The sequence below is a fragment of the Caloenas nicobarica genome, chromosome 2, assembly GCF_036013445.1.
Source record: "Caloenas nicobarica isolate bCalNic1 chromosome 2, bCalNic1.hap1, whole genome shotgun sequence".
In the NCBI taxonomy this organism is placed as follows: Eukaryota; Metazoa; Chordata; class Aves; order Columbiformes; family Columbidae; genus Caloenas; species Caloenas nicobarica.
The window spans coordinates 83,704,060-83,724,871 of record NC_088246.1 but is presented as its reverse complement, the minus strand read 5'-3'; the positions used below and the strand labels follow the sequence as shown (position 1 = coordinate 83,724,871).

Sequence of the window (20,812 nt, the reverse complement as noted above, 5' to 3'; positions counted from 1 at the left end):
CTTTTCCAAAGGAGAATAAATGGAAAACCATTTCTTTTAAAATGCTCTATGCATTACACAGCTTACTCAGTTGCATCTCATATAGTCATGCAACTCTCAGTCAATGTAAAAACCATAATGCATAGCACACCTTGAAGAGAGTTTTCCATGAAATAAAACCACTCTTAGCATTTTGTCTGCTTCTGCACACACATATTCAAGAAAATAAGAAGGCAGAGAGAGAGCAACAGAGAGGATAAATGTATGCACTGCATTCCACTGTGTAAATAGTATTATTCATTATGATTTTGCTCATTTCTCTCTGATCAAGTCTTAAAACCAATTTAACAACTAACCATACATTCAGTTGTGAGAAAATTTTATTCTGAACTTGCCACAGAAATAGACTTGAAAATATAACAAATGTTTTTCACCTATAAATAATATAACCATAATATTAATAGGCATCTCTATAGGGGCAAACACAGTACTGCACATATATAGTGAATCTACAGATGCACCTCTATGGGTGACTATAGTGGACTTGTCTCTGCACTTGTATGAGATCATCTCTACATGCCTACCCATATCACATCTTATTACGTTCAACCATTCTTTATCACAAAATTTAAGCTGTTGCCTCATTAATTCCATAGACAAACTTGTGTAGATAGCTAGTTGCCTCCCAGATTGTCTTTCAATCACAATCTGAGCTGCATAGCTGAAAGGGCAACAGGATCCCCCTGCACATTTCAAAGTTATAAAAATTCCAAAACTGTTAGCAACCATAGAGAGTATTAAATGACTAATACTGGTTTGTGAAGTACTGGGAAAAGACAGCTTAGGAGAGAAAACAGCAAGAAGCTGAAACTAGTAATGGGAACTTAAAGGCCTCCTAGCCCAGAATGAATTAATTCCTGGTGCCCGCAGGGAAGCCCCAAGTGCCATCTGGCAGCAGGACACAAGCAGTGTGCTTGTGTTGCAAATATGCTGCTCAGGATCACTGCAGAATCAGCCGTCAGGCGGAGACCCAAAGGGACAATTTGGTCTATTCTCCTGCTCCAAAACAGGATGCTCTTTATGTCTTTCCCAGCAAATTTCTACCATGTTGTGAGTATTCTTCAAACAAAAACCTATTCTGGTGCCTCACTATCCTTACTACAGTCCACCTTTCTTTGGAGAGAAAATTATTTTCTCCACTGTACACTAGCTTTTAGAAAACCTACCAAGTTTCCAGTCAGTCTACTCTCTTTTTTTTTTTGACTTAAAAATCCAATGGACTCAATATTTTCTTGACCATTAGATTTTTGACACCTTGAGCCAGTCTTGCTGAGCCGCTCAGACTCCTGTTCTTGAATTGTGGAGAGCAAGGTGAGGGCAATCATTCCTTTCAGCACACACAATGCAGCAGGATTTGGACAAAGCACGCAAGTGCTGTAGGAGTTTGACAGCCACAAAACAAGAACAGTAAATAGCAAGATGCTGTTGTACCACCTAAATCTGCACAGCAGTCAACGTAAACTAGGAAGAGAGGGAAATGCACTTCACCATGTGAAATAACAGGTTTTGAGGGTACACGGTACCCCTGGATCTTCCTATACCTGCCTTGAATATCTTTCTTTTTTCTCCTCTTGTCCTCAGTGACTTAAAGTGACAGGCACTCATTTCACAGGAGAATGAGTTTCTAAATCAAGAAATAAAGCTAAAACAAAAATGTAATCTATATATTTCTGAGCACAGAGTGAAACATTTCTAGTAATAAGTTTTAGAAGTTATATTTTCATTTCAGCCTTCTACTTCTTTCATCAGCAGGAAATGCTCACTGAACAATTAAGTAATATGCAATTAGTTATCCAGAGATCAAAGTTTCTTACTCACCCACTGGAGACATTTCTGGGACACTGGCAGCATAAGGCCCATCCAGGAACTTTGGCTCATTGTCATTAATATCCTGCACTTTGATGATGAACTCTGATTCAGGCTCTAGTGGCTTTTTGGTGTCGACATCCACAGCCTGAGCCCGGAGTGTGTAGAAAGGTTTTTCTTCTCGATCTAGGCTCCTTATGGCATGAATGTCTCCTGTGGTTTCATCAATGGTAAAAACCGTGCCGGCACCATCTCCTGAAAGGGTATATTTAACAGTGCCAACTCCCTTGTCCAAGTCAGAATGAAGCTTGAGAACACAAAGAAGAAAAAAAAGAAGAAAATAACATTAATGGCATTTTCTAGGCTGGAAGGCAATTATTATTATTATTTTTTCTCTTATGTAATAAAAGGCATTAGAGGAACCAATTTCCTAAGTCCTTAATTGATTCCATTAAGTGCATGGAAAGGTGTGGGTGGCATGCTATCTACTATTATTACATCCATCTAGTACCCAGCACAGATAGCATTTCAAAATTCGACCTGCTTTCTCCCATGAATACTGTTCGCTACCAAAACTGCAATGAAATAGGGATTTGGATTTGTTACAAACTGAAATTTAAGACCAAGGATGGAAAACCACCAATAGCCACATTGAACAAACAGGAGAGAGTGTCAAAAGTTTTCACAGGCATTTGGCTTACAGAGAAGTAGAAGGGAAGTATCTAATTTTCATTTCACACACAAGAGCTTGATGGAATCTCAAACTCAAAGACAAACCTGGTTTAAAAAAGACAATATACACCTCTTAATTACAGTAAAGGCTAAACTGAACTAAAAATACTACCTTTTACACAAATATTTGATCATTTGTTTCTGTCCTTTCTGAGACAGTCACATTGCTGATAGCATGAAGCTAGGAGTTCTCTTGCTCATTAGAAGAGTATAGAACTCCATCATTTCAGCCTTACCTCAATTATTTCTGCCTTAAATACCAATATTCACATTTTCCAGGCTATTAATATGTTACATTTCTATTTCTAATTTGAAAAAAAATACTTGAATACAAGTTCTTGGACATTTTTGTCCATTTAATCAGTGTCTATACTATGATAAGGTGGCCTTAAACATTTCAAATACTGGATTTTTTGAAATTGAAATACAGTCTGGTGCTTTTATCTGTTTCATGCTCATCCTTTAAATACATCAAGAAGTTTTGAATAGATACTCAAGGTTACATCACTGATACTGAAATAGCTTTTAAAATATTTGCCCGCTTGTCCCATCTAATGAGGACTGAAGAGATCTACTATAATGGACACAGACTGGAATGGAGTTTTCAAGAGTGAATTCCCTTAAGCGGTATAGTAAAGCGATTATGGATATAGGCTTTATTTACATGATGTACTGCCCAAGGTGAAACACAATAGAGGGAACATGGGACATGAAAGAAGATTATGTAGAAAATGAATTACTGAGAAACTAAATGGTTTTGGTAATGGGGCAAGAAGCAAAGCTACAGAAAAAGAGGTAAAGGCAATTATTGACATTTATAGCTATTGCCTTGAAATTGAAAATAGGTCCTTGTGTCTGTGGAAGAGGTCATGGTTTGTGGGACAGAGAGAACATGAACATAGCCTCTTCTTTGTCTACTTTTTCATCTTGTCATTCCTGCTCAGTGAATATACTAGATTCTGATCTTTCATCTAGCTGCCCCCTGCATGCAATTTTAAATTATCTCTCCAGTTTGAAGTAAACCATTTTGCTTCTTGAGCACTGGTTCACTGTGGAAAGATTCAGAGGAAGTCAGTTCTTTTCCTCCTGAGGTGTTTAATATTTTCTTCCTTGCAAAATGAAAAGATAATGCAGCCTGAGATAATTAATGTATATTTTTTCCTCATTTTTATTTAAGTGGCTCACAAGCTTCTTGCTCTTCCATTATATCTTGCTCAGTTAAAATTTGGTATTTTCCTTCCATTATCATATAGAGGCTTACAGACACACACGGAGTGGAAAAAAAAAAAAATATCAGAAAGCTCAAAGAAAAAATGTTAGAACTTTATAGAGGGAACCAAACCATTTTCTTACTTGTGTCCCTGTATTAAATAAAATATGTCTGGGCTTTACTGTGAAGTTTACCTTGTTCCATACTCCGGGAAGTAAGAGCATCACAGAAGAAAAGAATGTGGGTTTGAAGCAGGGATTTGTAAACAGGGAAGGGTGCCAAGAATATTGTTTCTACTCCCATCTCCTGTCATCAGATTTGGCACTAAAGCTGTGATAGTTGAGTCTCTTTCTGATTGTCTGCTGAAGGGTTTACGTTGAACTAGTAACACAATCAGGCTGCATTGCATGTGTTATCCAAGCACTTGGATTATACTAGAGAGAAATAATTATAGTCGCTTTCCCTAGTAGGGGAAAAAGGTAAAAAGTATAACAAGAAAAAAGCAAAACAATTGTTCCTAAGAGAAAGGAAGAGTGAAATACAAAGACAAGCACAAGCATAGTTGGTTTTTTTTTCAAACGTCTTGGAGCAAAAAAGCTCTATGACTGGCGACATTAGCAATTCTACAATTATAGATGTGTTTACTGTGCTTCACAAATAGCATTCAGCTCATATAACCTAGGAACCATTCCATTGATTTAAGCAGAGTTATATCGCTTTGGATTATCTGGGATCTGTCACATTGTATTTATTCATCAAATCATGCTAATCTGCTGATTTTGATATAGGCTTTTTAGATGACATTGCTGGACAATACACAAATGCATGCTTATTTGTAACCCACATTGACCTATGCAATTTGTGGGGCAATTCAACATTTAAAAGTGTCTAATTACTGTAGGGGAATAGCCTATTGATTTAATTTAAAATGAACTAAATTCTCCAACAATAATGCAATACTGAGATTCAGATGGAAGGACAGAGAGAGAGGAACTAGCATCGGCTGGACTTGCACAACGCTAAAAAAATAATCCTGACTTTCAATGCCTGAAATTTTCCAGAAAGCAGTTTAGGCTAAAGAATAAGTGCTTTCTAGTGTGTTTCTGATTTATGTATTACAAGCAGTATTGCACTGGAAAAGAAGACATTTTTTGTGCTGAAAAGCATACAGAAGATTTGTGAGAGACTAGTTTTTCTGACACTGTGTCCAGCAGTGGTTTTGCTTTTGTATCCCATTTCTCCTTGTTTGTATTTATTTTTTAGTTCTTTCTCTTCTATTATTTGAGCAAAACTACAGGGCAAGAGAACAAGTGCCCAAATCTTACCTACTCCTCCCCCACAATGTGTTTACTTTTCAGAATTACTTGAATTTACTGCAACTGGGTGGTACAAATGATTGTATTCGCTTGGATGTTTCTTACTGTTATGTATTTCTCTGTAAATCCTGAATATTAAAAATGCAAAAAGGTTTGAAAATGCATGGGATTCATTTCTACTTTTGCTCCAATCTGTGTTGTTATTCTCACTAAAGTAACACAGAGTTTAGTGTCAGATCTTCAGGCAAATCTGCCCCAAGTATAAAATTAATGATTTCTTGCAGCAAACTCTGCTAGTGCAAAAAATCATGAACATTTTTCTGTGATGGCAGATAAAGACATATCATCCCATAATTCTTGCTAATGAGTGCAAACAATAATACATATGGTAAATGAAGTGACTGACAAAAAAATCAAGTATGAATAAGATGGAAAATATTGTGAAATACGTTGCATAAATCCGTGCAGAAACTATGACTGCGTTCTTGAATCATATCCAATACCAGATACCAGACTGAGTAAATCTACAAGTCCATGTGATCTAGCAATCTGCTTTGGCCTATAACTAGCTGAAAGCTAGATTGCTTCCGAGAGGATGAAAAAGTTGGTAACAACTCACTACAGGCACATCTGGGAGAAATTATTTGTTCAGTTCTTCAGGCATTATGTCCAATTCCTAACAAGCAATATCATTCATATTTTAGCAATAAATTAAGACCTTACTTCTTCAATAACTCAGTGTTTTAAACTTTGTGTCACCTCAAGAATTCATACCCCTGCACAAATTATTGGATATTACATATGAAACCACATGAAAGATCAAGAAATGCATTCGCTAATGTACTTCAAGAACTGATGTACACTCCTACCTAAATTCAACATAACAATAGCATGGATCAGAAGTATTTGTTCCTTGGTGCTGATTTGCTCCTCAGTATACTGTGCATCTGATCCTCAGGTGTTCATGTTCTCCTTTCTTAAATGCTTCAATGACTTGCATTAATAAACTTACAATTATTTGGAAAGTTAAATTTGTAAATTCACAGACATAGGTAAAGAAATCATCAGCAAAAGCATCTTAACAAATCACAAGATATTCTAGCCTTCAATGAAGCACTGTACCTTCCAAGAGGATATAGGAACAGGGCTTATGACATTCACTAGGATTGCTATGATCCTAATTTCACAGCAATACAGACACTGAAGAGTTGTTTTATGAATTGACTTGTTCCCTTTCTGAATTTCCTATCCATATACCATAATAATTTTTAAAAGGTAGAGAAAAGAGGACAGTTAGACTAGATGATCTCCAGAGATCCCTTCCAACCCTAACCATTCTGTGACTCTATGTGTCTAAAAAATTTTAAATGTCCAGAAATGTTTAGCATCCATAAATTGATATATTCACACTGTGATATACTCCAGAGTTTCCAGGTCTTATTCCATTGCCAGTTTCACAGGCTGAAAAAATTTTCAGTGTTCAATTTATTTATTGCTAGTAGACCAATTTAAATGCTATACTGCAGTGCACATCTAGACTGAAAGTACTGCTCAGTGTTCCAAGATATTAACCCTTTCTTGCATGCGGAACAGTACTAGTTATCATTTTTCATTATGCAATATATTTTAGGACCTTATTCTATTATTTCCTCTGTCTGTATCTACTCCCAAGTATCTCAATTTGCACTGTTGCCACCAGGTCCTCCCACTGCCCTTTTTTGGATAAGGTGCACAACACAAAATTGTTCAAGGATTCAAAATAGTTGCTTAAGTCCAGTATTAGCTAAGACTGCAAACACAGAATGACGTTCTGAACTGAGGACAGGAAAAAAGGTCATTGTTGTATGGAAAGCATAGATGCAAGCAGAGCTATTTTAGAAATCCTCTACTGCAAAAATCTGTGTGTTGGAACAGGGATAACCACTACAGGAAAGGAGGGTGCAAATGAGCCTAGAGAAACATTTGATACTAATGACTTTAGAAGACTTTCTATTTGGAACATTGCCCTTTAAAAAGATACTTATTCCACACATATTTTGTATTGGCAAGAACTCTATGGTCTACACAGATTTCATAGTTCCTTTTAAAAACTGATAATTACATTCCAATGTACTGCTTTTATATAGATGTGGAGAATTTTCCCTCTCTAAAAGTACAAATAAATTAAAAATTTTTCTGAGATAAAAGAGGGCAGGGAGCATGTCAGATACTTTAATTCAGGAAATCGAGTAATAAAAACAATAATGCACCTGCTGCTAATTAAATCCAATAAAGTAGTTTTTTCTTTCCTCCCTTCTTCATCACTGCCCTTCCCCCACCTTCAGAGGACGTTCAGGGGCAAGGCAAAATCTGCTTACAACACATTCAGTGAAAATGTTTCTTGATCCAAAAAGTTTGGATTACCTGGGGCATCATCTGAACAGTGAGTTAACATCCATTAATCAGGCAAGACTATAGACTAAAGCTTGTATTGGGAGCAGTTAGGACAATACTACAAAATGAGTCAGATGAACGACAATCTGCAAAATAGGTGTATGGAAATAGCAGGAACTAAAATAATAGAACCATAGAATCATTTTGGTTGGAAAAGAGCTTTAATATCAAGTCCAACCACAAAATGATGATGTAAAAGAAAGATGAACAAAAAAAAACCCCAAAAGAATGATGTTTTTAAAGGTTATTTGGAAAAGATGCGTTTGTTTCCTTTAAGACTGAAAATCATTTGCAATAGGAAGCGGTATCTTTGTACTAGCTTTGTACAGAGCTTTTACAAGAGACCCTCATCTCTGATTAGGCTTTCTCAGTGCTATGAGAATTTTAAGCAATAGTTAAAAATGTCAATTAAAGGGTGTGTATATATATGAGTATTTATATATACATATAAATAAACCAGGAATAAAAAAAATATATTTGACCTAGCAAGCCGTGCATATCTTATCATCATGACTAATTTTCTTAGGAATGTATTTCTTTGTCTTTCTATGTTTAGTAAAATACCTACTTCCAAGAATTGTCATTCTTCTGTTTAATTTTTATAAAAATGGTAGAAGACAACATGGTTCTGCATTTTGAAGTATGTTCTGTACACTGTCCAAATTAGATTAGAATACTTTCTTATTTAAGAGGAATTACATAAAAAGCTTTCTACTCTTTTTTTAATTATTCCTGTTTGGCAAATAAAGCTGAGCTTTATTTAAATTAAAACACCCATTATCCAATTAAATAAAACATTATCTCTTCTGCCATGGGGATTTAGTTTAAGCATATTAAATCAGATCAGACTTTTCCAACAATGAATGTGGTTGCCAGTTAGTAATATGATGGCAAATAAGCCATTAGTAAGGAATAAAACCAGTACCTGACCTGGTCAGTTCAAATGAATCCTCACCCCTATCAACATCGCTGACTTGACAAGTCAGGGATTGTTATTTTTCTAATTCTGCTCAACAAGAATATTTTTGTTGAATGCAGAATTTGACAATAACAGTTGCAAAAGCACATTTCAAAATAAATATATTTTTCCTTCATGAAATGCAATTGTCCATATACAGAAAAAAATGCTAAATGAAAAAAATTTGCACTAGTAAAATATTGCAAGAATTAAAAAAATCTATAAATAATATCACATTATAACATGATTATACAAGTAGTTATGTAAGTTACAAGTTGCATACATTTCTGACGTTGACTTTTACGTCACTATTTCATCTGGAGTTGATGCATATAGAAACACTCTGTGTCCTGGTCTTATCTCTTAAACTTTAATGCAAGAAACCATATTGGAAGTCATTTTTTCATTAAATTATTCTTACTGAACTCATATAACTCCATGTTACAATGTGTTATGTTTGTGTATGTTGACAGGTTTAAGTCCACAGTTATGCTGAATTCTGTTTGAGAGAAATGTTCTGCAAAATGATAGCAGCTGGTGGGACCATGAATCTGCTGAGGCCTTTAGTTATTACCATGGTAAAGTAACAACATAATCACAGGTTCCAACAACAAACTCCAGTATTGCCCATTGAACAACAAGAGAAGACAAAATGTGGGGAAATTTATCAGCTTCCAATTTCTTCTTTCTCCAGTGCAATTCTATACATCCTGCTGAAGTAATATCAGCTACAATAAGCATGCAGCTACTGATGACAGCTCAGTGGAAAATGATTTCAGCATCTTATTAAATTTTTATAATTTCAGATTTTTTCAAAGTATTTAACAGGAACAGAAGAAGGGATTGAATCTGAAATCTTCGCGATCCAAACTTCTTAATGCATCAGATCGGAAAGGTGAGGCTGTTCCATATATCCTCATGCATAGAGATGGCCCTTTCTTTTCACTGCTGTGCACTTGAAATCTATGGTAAACTATCTTATAGTTCAACAAAGTCCGTGCAAGATATGACATGTCACAAATGAATGCATTTCAGTTGGCACCAGTGGAGCTGGTTTGATTTACACCCATGAAAGCACTGGCACTTCCTCTGTACCAGTGCCTGGCTGGAGTCCCAGTGGCTTAGTGGGAACATAATGTTGATGTCTGAAATTAAGAAATGAGGGAAGGGAATGTGCCACAAACAGGGGTCTGGGGAAAAATCATCACCAGCTTCAGCAGCAGATACTTGTAATCCTTCTCAAGGCAATACTTGTTTTTTAATTCTGAAAACTAAACGAAGACAACATTACAATAAAATTCTAAATTCTTGCTATTTAATTGTGCAAGATCTGCAGAATATACAATAGCATTTCTGTAATGAATGAAAATATTAACTATAGAGGAGTGGTGCTCTTTTTAGGTAGTATAGACAAATGTAGTATTTTCTTTTTGAAATAGGAATCAGTATAAGAATATCAAAAGACCTGCAGCTCTCTGGATGCCACATACTGACAGTAATATATTATTTTGCATTATGTTCCCTGCTGTATACCTTGTACAACATATATAAAATATCAATGCACGAAAGTATGAATTATGCTGTCTGAATAAATATAATAAAAATACATACTAGAGACTTAGGAAGCCTTTACATGAAACACGTTATATCTATAAGAAAATTTGTAAGACACCTATTAGAGTTTATAATTTCTAATGACTACCTGGTAATATTTATGAATATAGTCTCTCTGAAGATCACCAGATAACTGTTGTTAAAAAGTTGAGAACAAGTGAGAACTTCATATTGCAAAGTGTCACAGAAATTAAGCTGTTGGCAAGGTTAGATATTTTCTGTTTAAAATGAGGTGTTTGTGCTTGTGAAGAGAAATGACAAAAACTATTTTTTTCAAGTGTGTGAATGTGATCCATTTTCTGTAGAATTATACTCTATAGGTGTCTTCAGCTACAAGGTATAAAATAATAGTTCATTTTCATTATTCTTTATATGTTCATTAATTGGGCTTTACATGGAAAATACCATTAGCATCAGAGAACACATTTGAATACCAGCTCCAACATGATCCATATATGAGATTCCTCTTCTCATCTAATAATGGATTATGACATTATGGGCGTTTATTTTCTTGAGATTTAATTTCCCATGGAAGCTACAGCTACTTCTGCTCAGTTGCATGACCACTTTTTTCCTCTCAAGGGAATTGCCCCACTGATGCCAGTGGGAATGCCTTTGTGTTGGCTGCAGGATTAGCTACAAATGTGCCATAGCTATGAATATGTGATACAGTGCACTGTCTGACATTCTGCTTCTGAAGGGACAGACAAAAGACAGCTGCCTGTTGATGGCCACCATGGCAAATAGGGGCTATGGAATGATATCCACAGCTGGAAGAGATCACAGCTCTGAGCAGCTTCACATTCCTTCCCTTGGTGGCATTCGCTTCTCCACTCCAAATGTCTGGAGCTAATTGAATTCCCTTGAACTTCTTTGTATCATACTGTCCCATCTAGTTAAAGCAACTTTATAGCTAGCTTTTCTAAGCCTGGCTGTTCTGAAATTAATTATGGAAAAATCAGGCTTCTTGCTGGAGTTGTTCTTCTAAGGAGGCAGCAACCTGTATGAGGGACAGTAGTTGTGGAGCAGCATCCACTTCCACACCACAATTGCAACTAGGAGAGGAAATAAAGGCATAGTAGTCATGAAGCCAGTTATGTCCTACTGTTAATCAGTCATTAACACCTAAAACTGTCGTTAGGGGTTAGTTGACCTTCATAGTCACAGAAAGGGTGCACCTGCTCATACACAAAGCGAATCCCAAGTCTGACTCTGGCTCCCTGATTCAGATCTGCAAAATATCCAGAGATAGCTTCTCCGGAAGGTCAAAGGCTCAGTGTAGTTCCTAGAAGCAATAGTTTAGTGGTAGATTTGGCAGACCTAGGTTAATGGTTGGACTTGATAATTTTAAAGGTCTTTTGAAACCCAAGCAATTCTATGATTCTATAAGACTTCTTAAACTAGGTTTACCCTACTTTAGGAAGCCACAATTCCCTAACTTGCAGAGACATGAAAGGACCCAGATCGCCATATAGACTCCTGTGGTGTTACCCAGTGGCCTACATATGCTGAAATACTTTGTGTGTGCGTAACCCAAAAATGATAATAATATTATTTTTAAAAATCACTGATAAATACACAACTTTTAAATACTTTTCACAAGAGTTCTGTCGTAAATAATAATAATTTAAAAAACAGGTTCATGTAGTCAGAATGTGAAAACAAATACTAAAGATGTAGATTGTCCTCCTTTTTTAGTAAACATATTGTTGGAAACATATGCTGATGAAAGAGTATCAGTTTAAGTCCATTGCATTTGGAGAGGTCAAAGATTCTAAACCGATTATAAAAGCTTAGGCTTAATTTGACATTGATTGGAACTTTATGTAGTAAATAAATCTTCTGCTATTTCATTTTTATCTATATCAGTATGCTCTTCAATTTCAGTCTCATCTTGGGGGGGTTTAGAGCAAAAGCCTATTCAATTCTGTTAGTGCTGATTAAACATTCTTCATTTTGATCCTTCCCGTTATACTTTTTTCTTGTTTTTATTGTTGTTATTGTTGTTGTTATTTTAAATATTTTTATTCACTGACCACATTGCAAATTAACATAAAAACTGTCTTCCTCATGTATTTAAATTTAATGTTACGTTAAACACAAAAAAGTTGTTCTGTAAATCACACTTGCAGTTAGGTACTGTCAGTTAAAGTGTCTCATTTTGTTTAATAATGATACACTAGAACAGGTAGGGAATGACAGAGTAGAAAGTTTCTGCCTCAACCTGTCTATCACTGTGACCAGGCATACTATCATAAACTATTTGACCACTTCTCTTTTTTAAATAAGAAAAAAAAGTCTTAGTTTTATCACAGAGGTGAAATTATTAATTTTAACACCTATATTAGAGGGATCGTTTGAAACCATTTACAGACACAGAACCTTATAAGTGAAACAGAACACCTTCTGAATGTTTAATCTTTTTGTCTTAAGTCGGCCCAAAAACCCAGGCAAACAAGCACACCAAGGCACAAAATAAAAGGTAGTCATAAATCAATAACGCTTAAAATGTGTGAGATACAGGACTAGAAGGTACAGCAGAGAAGCTGAAAGACTATTTCTGTGCCCAGATGTTTAAGTTCCAAGAAAGCACAGACACATGAACCATCTTCCAGATACAAGATATCCTCAGAACAATATTGTTAAAGGCTGTGTTAATGAAATTGCCTTTTTGCTCAGCAACTGTTGATTTTCCTCAGGTTCCAAAAGAACCACAGGAAATGGTTGTGTTGTACATATTTCCTTCATTTTGCTGAAACATTCAAAATGGTTTCAGATTAATGTTCTTTGTGTACGAAACTGTAACTTGCTGTGCATTTGCTACAGTGTTGAGACAAACTTTCTGCAACACTGATTGAGGTCTAGGTATAATTCAAACAATAATGCAATTAAGAGAAATACCTCTACTTTCTAAAACTACTTGCTGAAGCTGGTTTCTGGTCTGATCATCATTCTTTGTCTCAAAGACCAACAAGAAATTGATAAAATACAAGCAATGATTACTTAACTGGAGAGTAGCAGCTTACAAAATTTTGTGGCCTCAATGTAAGTAGGTTCAACAAATTATGAGATTAGTGAAGCGCTACTACAGAAAAAGGAGTAGAAACATGTTTTTGAGGTTGCTGAGTAAGTGTGGCCACTCTGGAGGAAGAGGAATGAAAGTGTTTAAGGAGCATATGCCTTGCAGGTCTGCTTCATGTCACCTCCTGCATCATTAGGTCTGTACTACATGACAGCATTTTTTATTCAGAATGACAACTAAAATCAGTGGTGGAAGCTGGGGCATACTGGCAGAGGGAGAAGACCTACTTGAGAAAAAGGCTGTATTACTTTCAAGCTCCCTTAGAAAAACTTTATCGATATAGCTGGCAGGGATCTGAACATTATTTCCAGTTTCAGACTTTTAGAAATAATTAGCAAAAGGGTCATATCTACAATTTTTTACTCAATTGAATACAATTAGGGTCTTCAGGACTAGTACCAGTCATTTCAATAGAATGCATATGAGGTGGTATTCATTATGTTAAAACTTATTAAGTTAGAGAGTATCACAAATAAAACAAGTCAAATAGTATATAATCAACACTGCATAGTTTGCATTTTCTTCTAGCTTGACTTACAGAACTTTTTTTTTTGCAGTTTTGCAAAAATAAGTAAATTTCTCTTTCCTGTGGGGTAATCAGCCTTTGGATAGGAGAAAAGTAGGTTCTTAAGACCCAGGCAAAGTGTCAGATAGAATTCCTTCTTCAGACTTAAATTATTTTAAACAAGCAGCATTTATATGGCACTATGCAGAACTGAATCAAATCACAGAAATCCTGCATATATAAGTTATGGATACATTCATATTTCACATACCATTAATCTGCACTGTGTAAGAATATTGATATGGTTGCTTTTTAATAAAAATGTCACACCTATGTACTAACAAGGAAAAGAAAAATATCTTCCACAGCTGAAGCCTAAATCATTTCTGCTCAAATGGAGCAGTTTAATTATAAATCTGAACTGTGATTGTCTCTGCTGGATTGTCCCAATGCAGTTTTTTTAAAAAAATGTGTTGAGTTTACATGAAATTTTATTCTAGCTATAGTGTTTATTTGCAAGATTTACTCATATTTTTAACGGGTAAAGAAAAATGTTCTTAGGAGTCACAGAGAACACAGTATAATAGATAAAGACATTGAAGAGTTTAGAACAGAAATGATTGTATGGCTGCGGTAAGACCCCTGGTTTCTATATCTGTGGCTATACTTATGTTCTGTACTGAGGAGATGAAAGAACAGCCACCTCTGCTGCTGCTGTTGGGAATGGAGAAGGACGAGACGAGCAAAGAGTCATTTTACCCCAGAGACAGAGGGCAGCAAGGTTATTGCTGCAGAGACCTTGGAAGAAGGAAGAAACAGGAAGTGAGGTAGAAGAGCTGTGTCTGGCTGAGTTCATATTCCACCCATTTCCTGATGGAGCTGCTCAGTGAAACAACAGAGGTGTTAATTCATTCCTAATCCTTCAGCATACAGTTCTTCCAGAAGTCCTGGGGAAAATAATTTACAAGGGCAAAAATCTCTCCAGTTTCCAGGGAAGCCTAATTGTGTCCATGTAGCTTAAATCTTGGCCTCGTGAAAGTCGATGGCAAAACTCCCATTGTCTCCAATTTTATTCAATAATAGTGAAAGCCTTGCAAGTACTAGCAGCACACTCTCCTGCAGAGTAAGAGTAAACATTTTCTTTTGTTTCAATTCACACACTTGGGTAAGTTTTCTTTCCATTTTTAAGTCTTAACAAACTGAAGATCTCAAAATGGAAACAACAGAAATATTTTATTTTCTTGTGTGGCAATCACCCACCATATCTTTCTCACTCTCTCTGCCTCCCCCAAGAACCCCAAATAATACTATTTGATTGCCACAAGATTTAAGAGATGGGATAAACTTGATCAAATAATGGCAATTTTAACAATAAACCTTCAGTTAGATAGAAATTATTGTGAAATCCTTCTACTGGTAAAGGACTTACTTGTTATGGGAGAGGGGTTTTATCCATTTATTAATGGTCACAGAAGTAAGGCTTCTTTCACTGACAAGTATTGCAGCTATCGATAGCTAAATTCACCTGGATTTGCAGTAGCTGCTAATTATGAACAAAGAAGTCATATTCACAAAAGGAAGAAATTTCCTTCAAAATATTCCTTTGGTGTGATAGATGATCTGCACATGCTATTTTTGAATGTAAGACCAGACTTAACTATTAAATAATAATAAATTTATTGACTGGAGACCTTATAAGCATCAAACATCATCTATTTCATTTTCTGTCTGCCTTTAAGTTTTCATGGATTTGGAACGCAGCTCTCAAGTTCATCATCTTATGACACTTGCTCCAAATTTAGAACCAGGATTGAGAAACATGTTTGTGCCTCTCTAAAAAGACAATGTAAACATGACTTATAATAAAGAACAAATTTCTACCTTTTTCTGACAAATATTATGCTCACAGAATAATAGGGAATCTGTACTGTGAATAAGGCACATAAGAAAACATACAGTCTAGTGACAGATGAATTTTAACTATACCTGAAAGACATATATATATAAATTACATATTTGTTAACGCAATCACAGAACACTGGTATCTATTTAGAATTAGATCATTTAATCCTAAACTAATTAGTATCTGTTTGTTAATGAAACTCTTACTCTAGCAATATTTGCACCATATATTGAACTAAATTTAACAACAAAGTGTAATGTAGTCTAATTTACATAGGACAATAAGTCAATTACTTCAGGAATCAAATTCATTCAGGAAGGTAATATATAAACAGAGTGCTTTTGCTTAAATGAAATCAAAGAATGAACAGGTAATTACATTTATTGACTAACGAATTTGACAAAAGTGAGTAAGGCAGAAAACCGTAGTTATTTCTGTTGCTCATCGTTTTTTTTGAGGGAAAAACACTCTAGATATAAAAACTACTGAATCTGTGGAAAACTAGTGTTTCTAATTCTATTGACAAATTGAGTATTTAAATATTTCTTTTCAAAACAATGTTTTGTTAGAAAATTCCATTTCTTTCAAGCATATCTGATGGTGATTTATCTTCTGTAGAATTGTATTGTATAGATTCAATGCAGTGAAAACTGCCTTACAAAGCATTCTCTTGTAAGTATTGCTTACAGTAATTGAAGACAATTGCTCTTTAGGAAAATATAGCTTGCCTCAATGCTATCTCATTCAGGAGGCAAAATCTGCCTCCTGGACAATGATCCTAGTGTGTCACTATATGAACATGGCAGGTGCAGCTTCTGAAAACACAGCATGCAAGACACTCATGGAAAGACATGCGAGGCTGTACCTTGTAGTATTGCACATTTATATATAGGGGATAACACATAACTTCCAAAACCCATATCCACAGCAGGGCACAGATCTATTTGTACCAGCCACATGTCCCATAGAGCTTGTTCTATTAAAGGAACAATGGGAGTTTGACTCAATAAGAGCAGAAAAAGGCTTTATGCACAGAGCTTCCCACTCCTACCCTCACCTTCCACACCTGCACTGGGAAACAGCCATTCTTGTTGAGCTGCTATGAGATCCAATTTAGAGCTACATCCTTTACTCTAAAACTAAGTCTTTTGAGAGGCTGGCTTACGGGTATGAAAAGAATACTGTATTCACTTGTGGTGGGCCTTTTTAAGCTTTTAGAATAGATTCATCCCTCACTGGCATCCAGCTGGGCTTGTTTTGAGTGCTGCAAAATATGCTTTGAAAAATCACCTAGCACAGACAAAAGAAAATATTTAAGCAAAAACGAGCTTTTGATTTACTATATTTGTGCCTTAAAAGTGCATATTTTTCATTTTAACGATACATTTACAGGAAGCATGAATTGGTGTTGTGGGATGCCAAACATCTGTCACAATAAAATTTCATGTTCTGAAATCATGAACAAACTATGTCTCAGCACACTGCCTTATCAGGATGATGTTCTTCTGTAAGAATTCAACTGAATACTAAATTTTCTATAAATATAACTTTAAAATTAATAAAATTAGTGACACATCCCTGTTAAAGATTTTTAAATTCATAAATACATCAAGATTTCTTTGCTAATTTGATCTTTAACTTAATGACCTCGTTAGGCTGGGCTTAGCCAGTATGATTAACAAGCCATTATAACACCAGTCTCCCATAAGACAAAAATAATCTTAACATTATTTTGTTTTAAACAGTACTTCTAAGTAGTGGAGTTTTCATTACTGGAACAACGGGTACCCGGAGTAACAGTAATTTACTTTCTTCCTAATTTGATACACCAGGTGCAGGTAATAGCAGTGTAGCATTTCTGGCTTCCTGAAGCATCTATTTTTCAGTCACCTATGTTAGTACTGTGGACCTTAGGTGACAATTTTGGGGCTTGGGTGACTCCTTTATTATTAGTACTGTGGAACTGACCATGGAATATGGGATTCCTTGGGACTGTTATTTTTCAGGAAAAACTCTAATCTTCACCATTGTAAAGAAAAACCTACACAAAGTCAATCTTAAGTGTGAGATGAATGTGAAATGGAATCTGTATTTTAGAAGAAAAAAACAATGGGAGAATCTGAAGACCTCTCTTCATTCCACAAATAAAAGATTTTGTTCATACATATGAAAGAACCTCAGAAATGCCGATTAACCTCCCGCTCAAAAAAAAAAAAAATTGATACAAGCCCTCTCTACTGAAATAATTTTGCTCTCAAAAGGCACTGTTTTCATTTTCAAGAGAGAGCAACATGAAACATTTTTGGATGATGGAAAAAAAATATATACGGTGGCTCCCCAACTTGCCTGTGATCTGTGAATGTCATGACTTTGACAGGCAGATAAATAGCTGTTTCAACCAGCCTGGGCTGTACAAAGCACAGCTAAGAAGATATACATATCTATCTATAAAGAGGTTATAAAGGAGCAGTGACGTATCTCAGCTGGAGGATATTTCTCCCCGTGACTGCAGCGCAGTGTTCTAACATCCGTCTACATCCCTCGTCAGCACAGCAACACAGATGCACCAGAATCACTGAAGGAAGGTTGTAAAGTGCTTCGAGATGATTTCCCAAAATACAAATAAATCTTTGTTCTCCCAGTGTTCTTGACTTCATTTTGTGGGCTGATCCTGCTGCTACATCTACCTCTCTTCCACAGGAGAAGTATCTGTGTCGTGCTACCCCAGGGCAGCAGATAGCAGCTCTTTCTCTACATGGTCCACAAGAACTCCTACATTTCCTTGCTGAGCAGCACTGCCTACTATGAAATAGAAGGAAAAGCACTTTTTCCTGTCAAAGACCTGCAGGTATTGACACAGAAAAGTTAATGGTGTTCAGGTTCTACATACCTACTTTCATATAAGAGCTACAGATGATAACTGTACATCAATTTACAGAGGCCATTATCAGCCTTACTTAAAGGCAGGGAAACAGACATAGAAATAGAAGGGTACAAAGTAGCTCGATAGCACAATTTTTAAACAGAATTCATTGAAAATATAGTGACTTTAATGGCGGTACTCTACCTCTTAGCTGCCTTCCAGCAGAAAAGCAGCTGTAGCCACAGAAACCCAAACAAAGATTGGAGAAGTGAAGCCAAATAATCTAATTTTATACAGCTTCAGCTGGGAACACCTAAGAAATGATCGATCCCAGCGACACCAGCTGATTCTGGAGAAGAGCAAAGATTATGATCTTGACAGAAAAGACCAACTAAAACAAACTTGTCCTCTGTCTGTATGAAACTGGGTCAGTTCAATGAAAGTTTAAGGATGAAAAAGCTAAAGGTCAAAGCAATGGAACCAGAGGACTCATGAGAAGAAAATTTGGATAACTTATCAGCACAAAAGTAAATAATCAAATGAAATTTCCCCAGCTTTTGATTTTACACATACAAACATACATCCACATGTTTTCCATATGCATGTTTTAGAGTAGTTCTTTTCCTGATGAGACATAAAAGAGAAAAAAGACAAAAGAAGAACAAAAAAAAAGAATATGATCAAACGTGTGTAAATCATATGCATTACTAATGGATGTTACAAAACAGCTAGTGAATGTTTCTAAAAGAGAGGGCAAATGAATTTTACATAGCCAAGTATTATAAAAATACAGATTTTATGAGAATCTTAAAGGAAAAAACAGATGGCATTTTAGACTGCATTCTACATACAGGATTTCTCTATCACAGATTGTGAATAATGTATGCGTTCTTTCTCATCTCTTTCATATATAAAAAGTTTTGAAATATTAATTTTTGTAGTTTAATATTTTCATGAGCACATATCCAGGAGAATGTACTGGCCTTCATAGGAATAAAAGTACTGTTAAGAGCATAAACCAATATTTAGAAAATGACATTACTTCAGTTCTTTATAACCACTTTTACCCTTTTCTCACACCAAAATTTTTATCTTGAAAAATTCATTTTTGAGTTGGACTATTCTAATTTTCTTAACATTAAAAAAAAAAGTTTCATTATTGCAGTGAAAAAATCTACTTAAATAGACCATATTTCCTAAACCAAATACATCAACAAATAATTTTTTATTTCTCTGTCATGATTCTCATAACTTTGTATTGCCTGTTTCATACCTTGTTTTATCAATCAAGTTCAAGTCAAAATTTATTAAAATGGAAATCTCTCAGTGACTTCAACATAAATTTCTTCCGTCTCATCATTTTTATTGTTCTTTGTATTTTTTTTTTTCAGATTGTGAAAAGTAGTGGCTGAACATGTTCTAACACAACTAAGACTGAGGAGTAACCAAAAAAGAAGGCATAAGGGCAAATTTAACTTTTTAATCAGCCTTTATTTTCTACTTGTAGTCCCCCTATAGACCTCACATGCAGGTCATAGACATTTTTGTGAATATATGCACAGAATCATAGAATCATTTTGGCTGGAAAACACTCTTCAGATCACCGAGTCCAACTATTAACCTAACACTGGCACTAAACCATGTCCCTAAGAACCTCACTTATACATCTTTTAAACACCTTCAGGGATAGCGACTCAACCTGGGCAGCCTGTTCCAATGCCTAAGAACCCTTTCCATGAAAAGATTTTTCCTAATATCCAATCTAAATCTCCCCTGGTGCAGCTTGAGGCCATTTATATATATATATACACAGTTATATGTATTAGACACCATGAATATTATTTGGGGGTTATTTGTTTAAAAAGTGATTCAACAGCACAGCAGGATATACATGCGGAAGCAATGGAAATTTTTACTCAGGCACCTCTCTTGCCTCTTGTCCTGGTTTTGTTAAAAACAACACCAGTTTTCTCTTTTAGTGAATTTTCCTTTCAGTTAAAGCTTTCTTAGTAACTGCACTTTTCTGAAGCTAGATACATGTTTTGGTAGACATAGCAATGGAATGCAAGGTCGCTGATAAGGATGCATGTCCCGTAAGTGAGAGGGGCAAGGAGGAGCGAACTGAACAGGTGACTAAAACTGACCAACTAAATATACCACCCCATTCACGTGATACTTCATATAAAAGTGGAAAATCACGAGGGTCTTGTCCCTTTTTTCCCTTCTTCAACTATGGCCGACATCTGGGGAGAACCCTGTGAGTCATCCCTGCAAATCTGACGCCTAGTGACAGACCCTGCATCCATGAATCCATTTCCATTTTGCTGCGGAGTCCAACCCAGGACTTCTGG

At 35.7% G+C, this 20,812-nt stretch overlaps 1 protein-coding gene across 2 annotated transcripts in view; it reads right to left on the bottom strand.

The window, feature by feature from the left end:
* CDH12 (cadherin 12) overlaps nucleotides 1–20,812 on the bottom strand; it is a 165,458-nt gene that overhangs the window by 127,520 nt on the left and 17,126 nt on the right. For both annotated transcript variants that reach the window (XM_065630209.1, XM_065630210.1), the window contains exon 2: nucleotides 1,858–2,152. In XM_065630209.1, coding sequence (XP_065486281.1) covers nucleotides 1,858–2,152 — 295 coding nt within the window. The remainder of the gene's footprint in view (nucleotides 1–1,857; nucleotides 2,153–20,812) is intronic.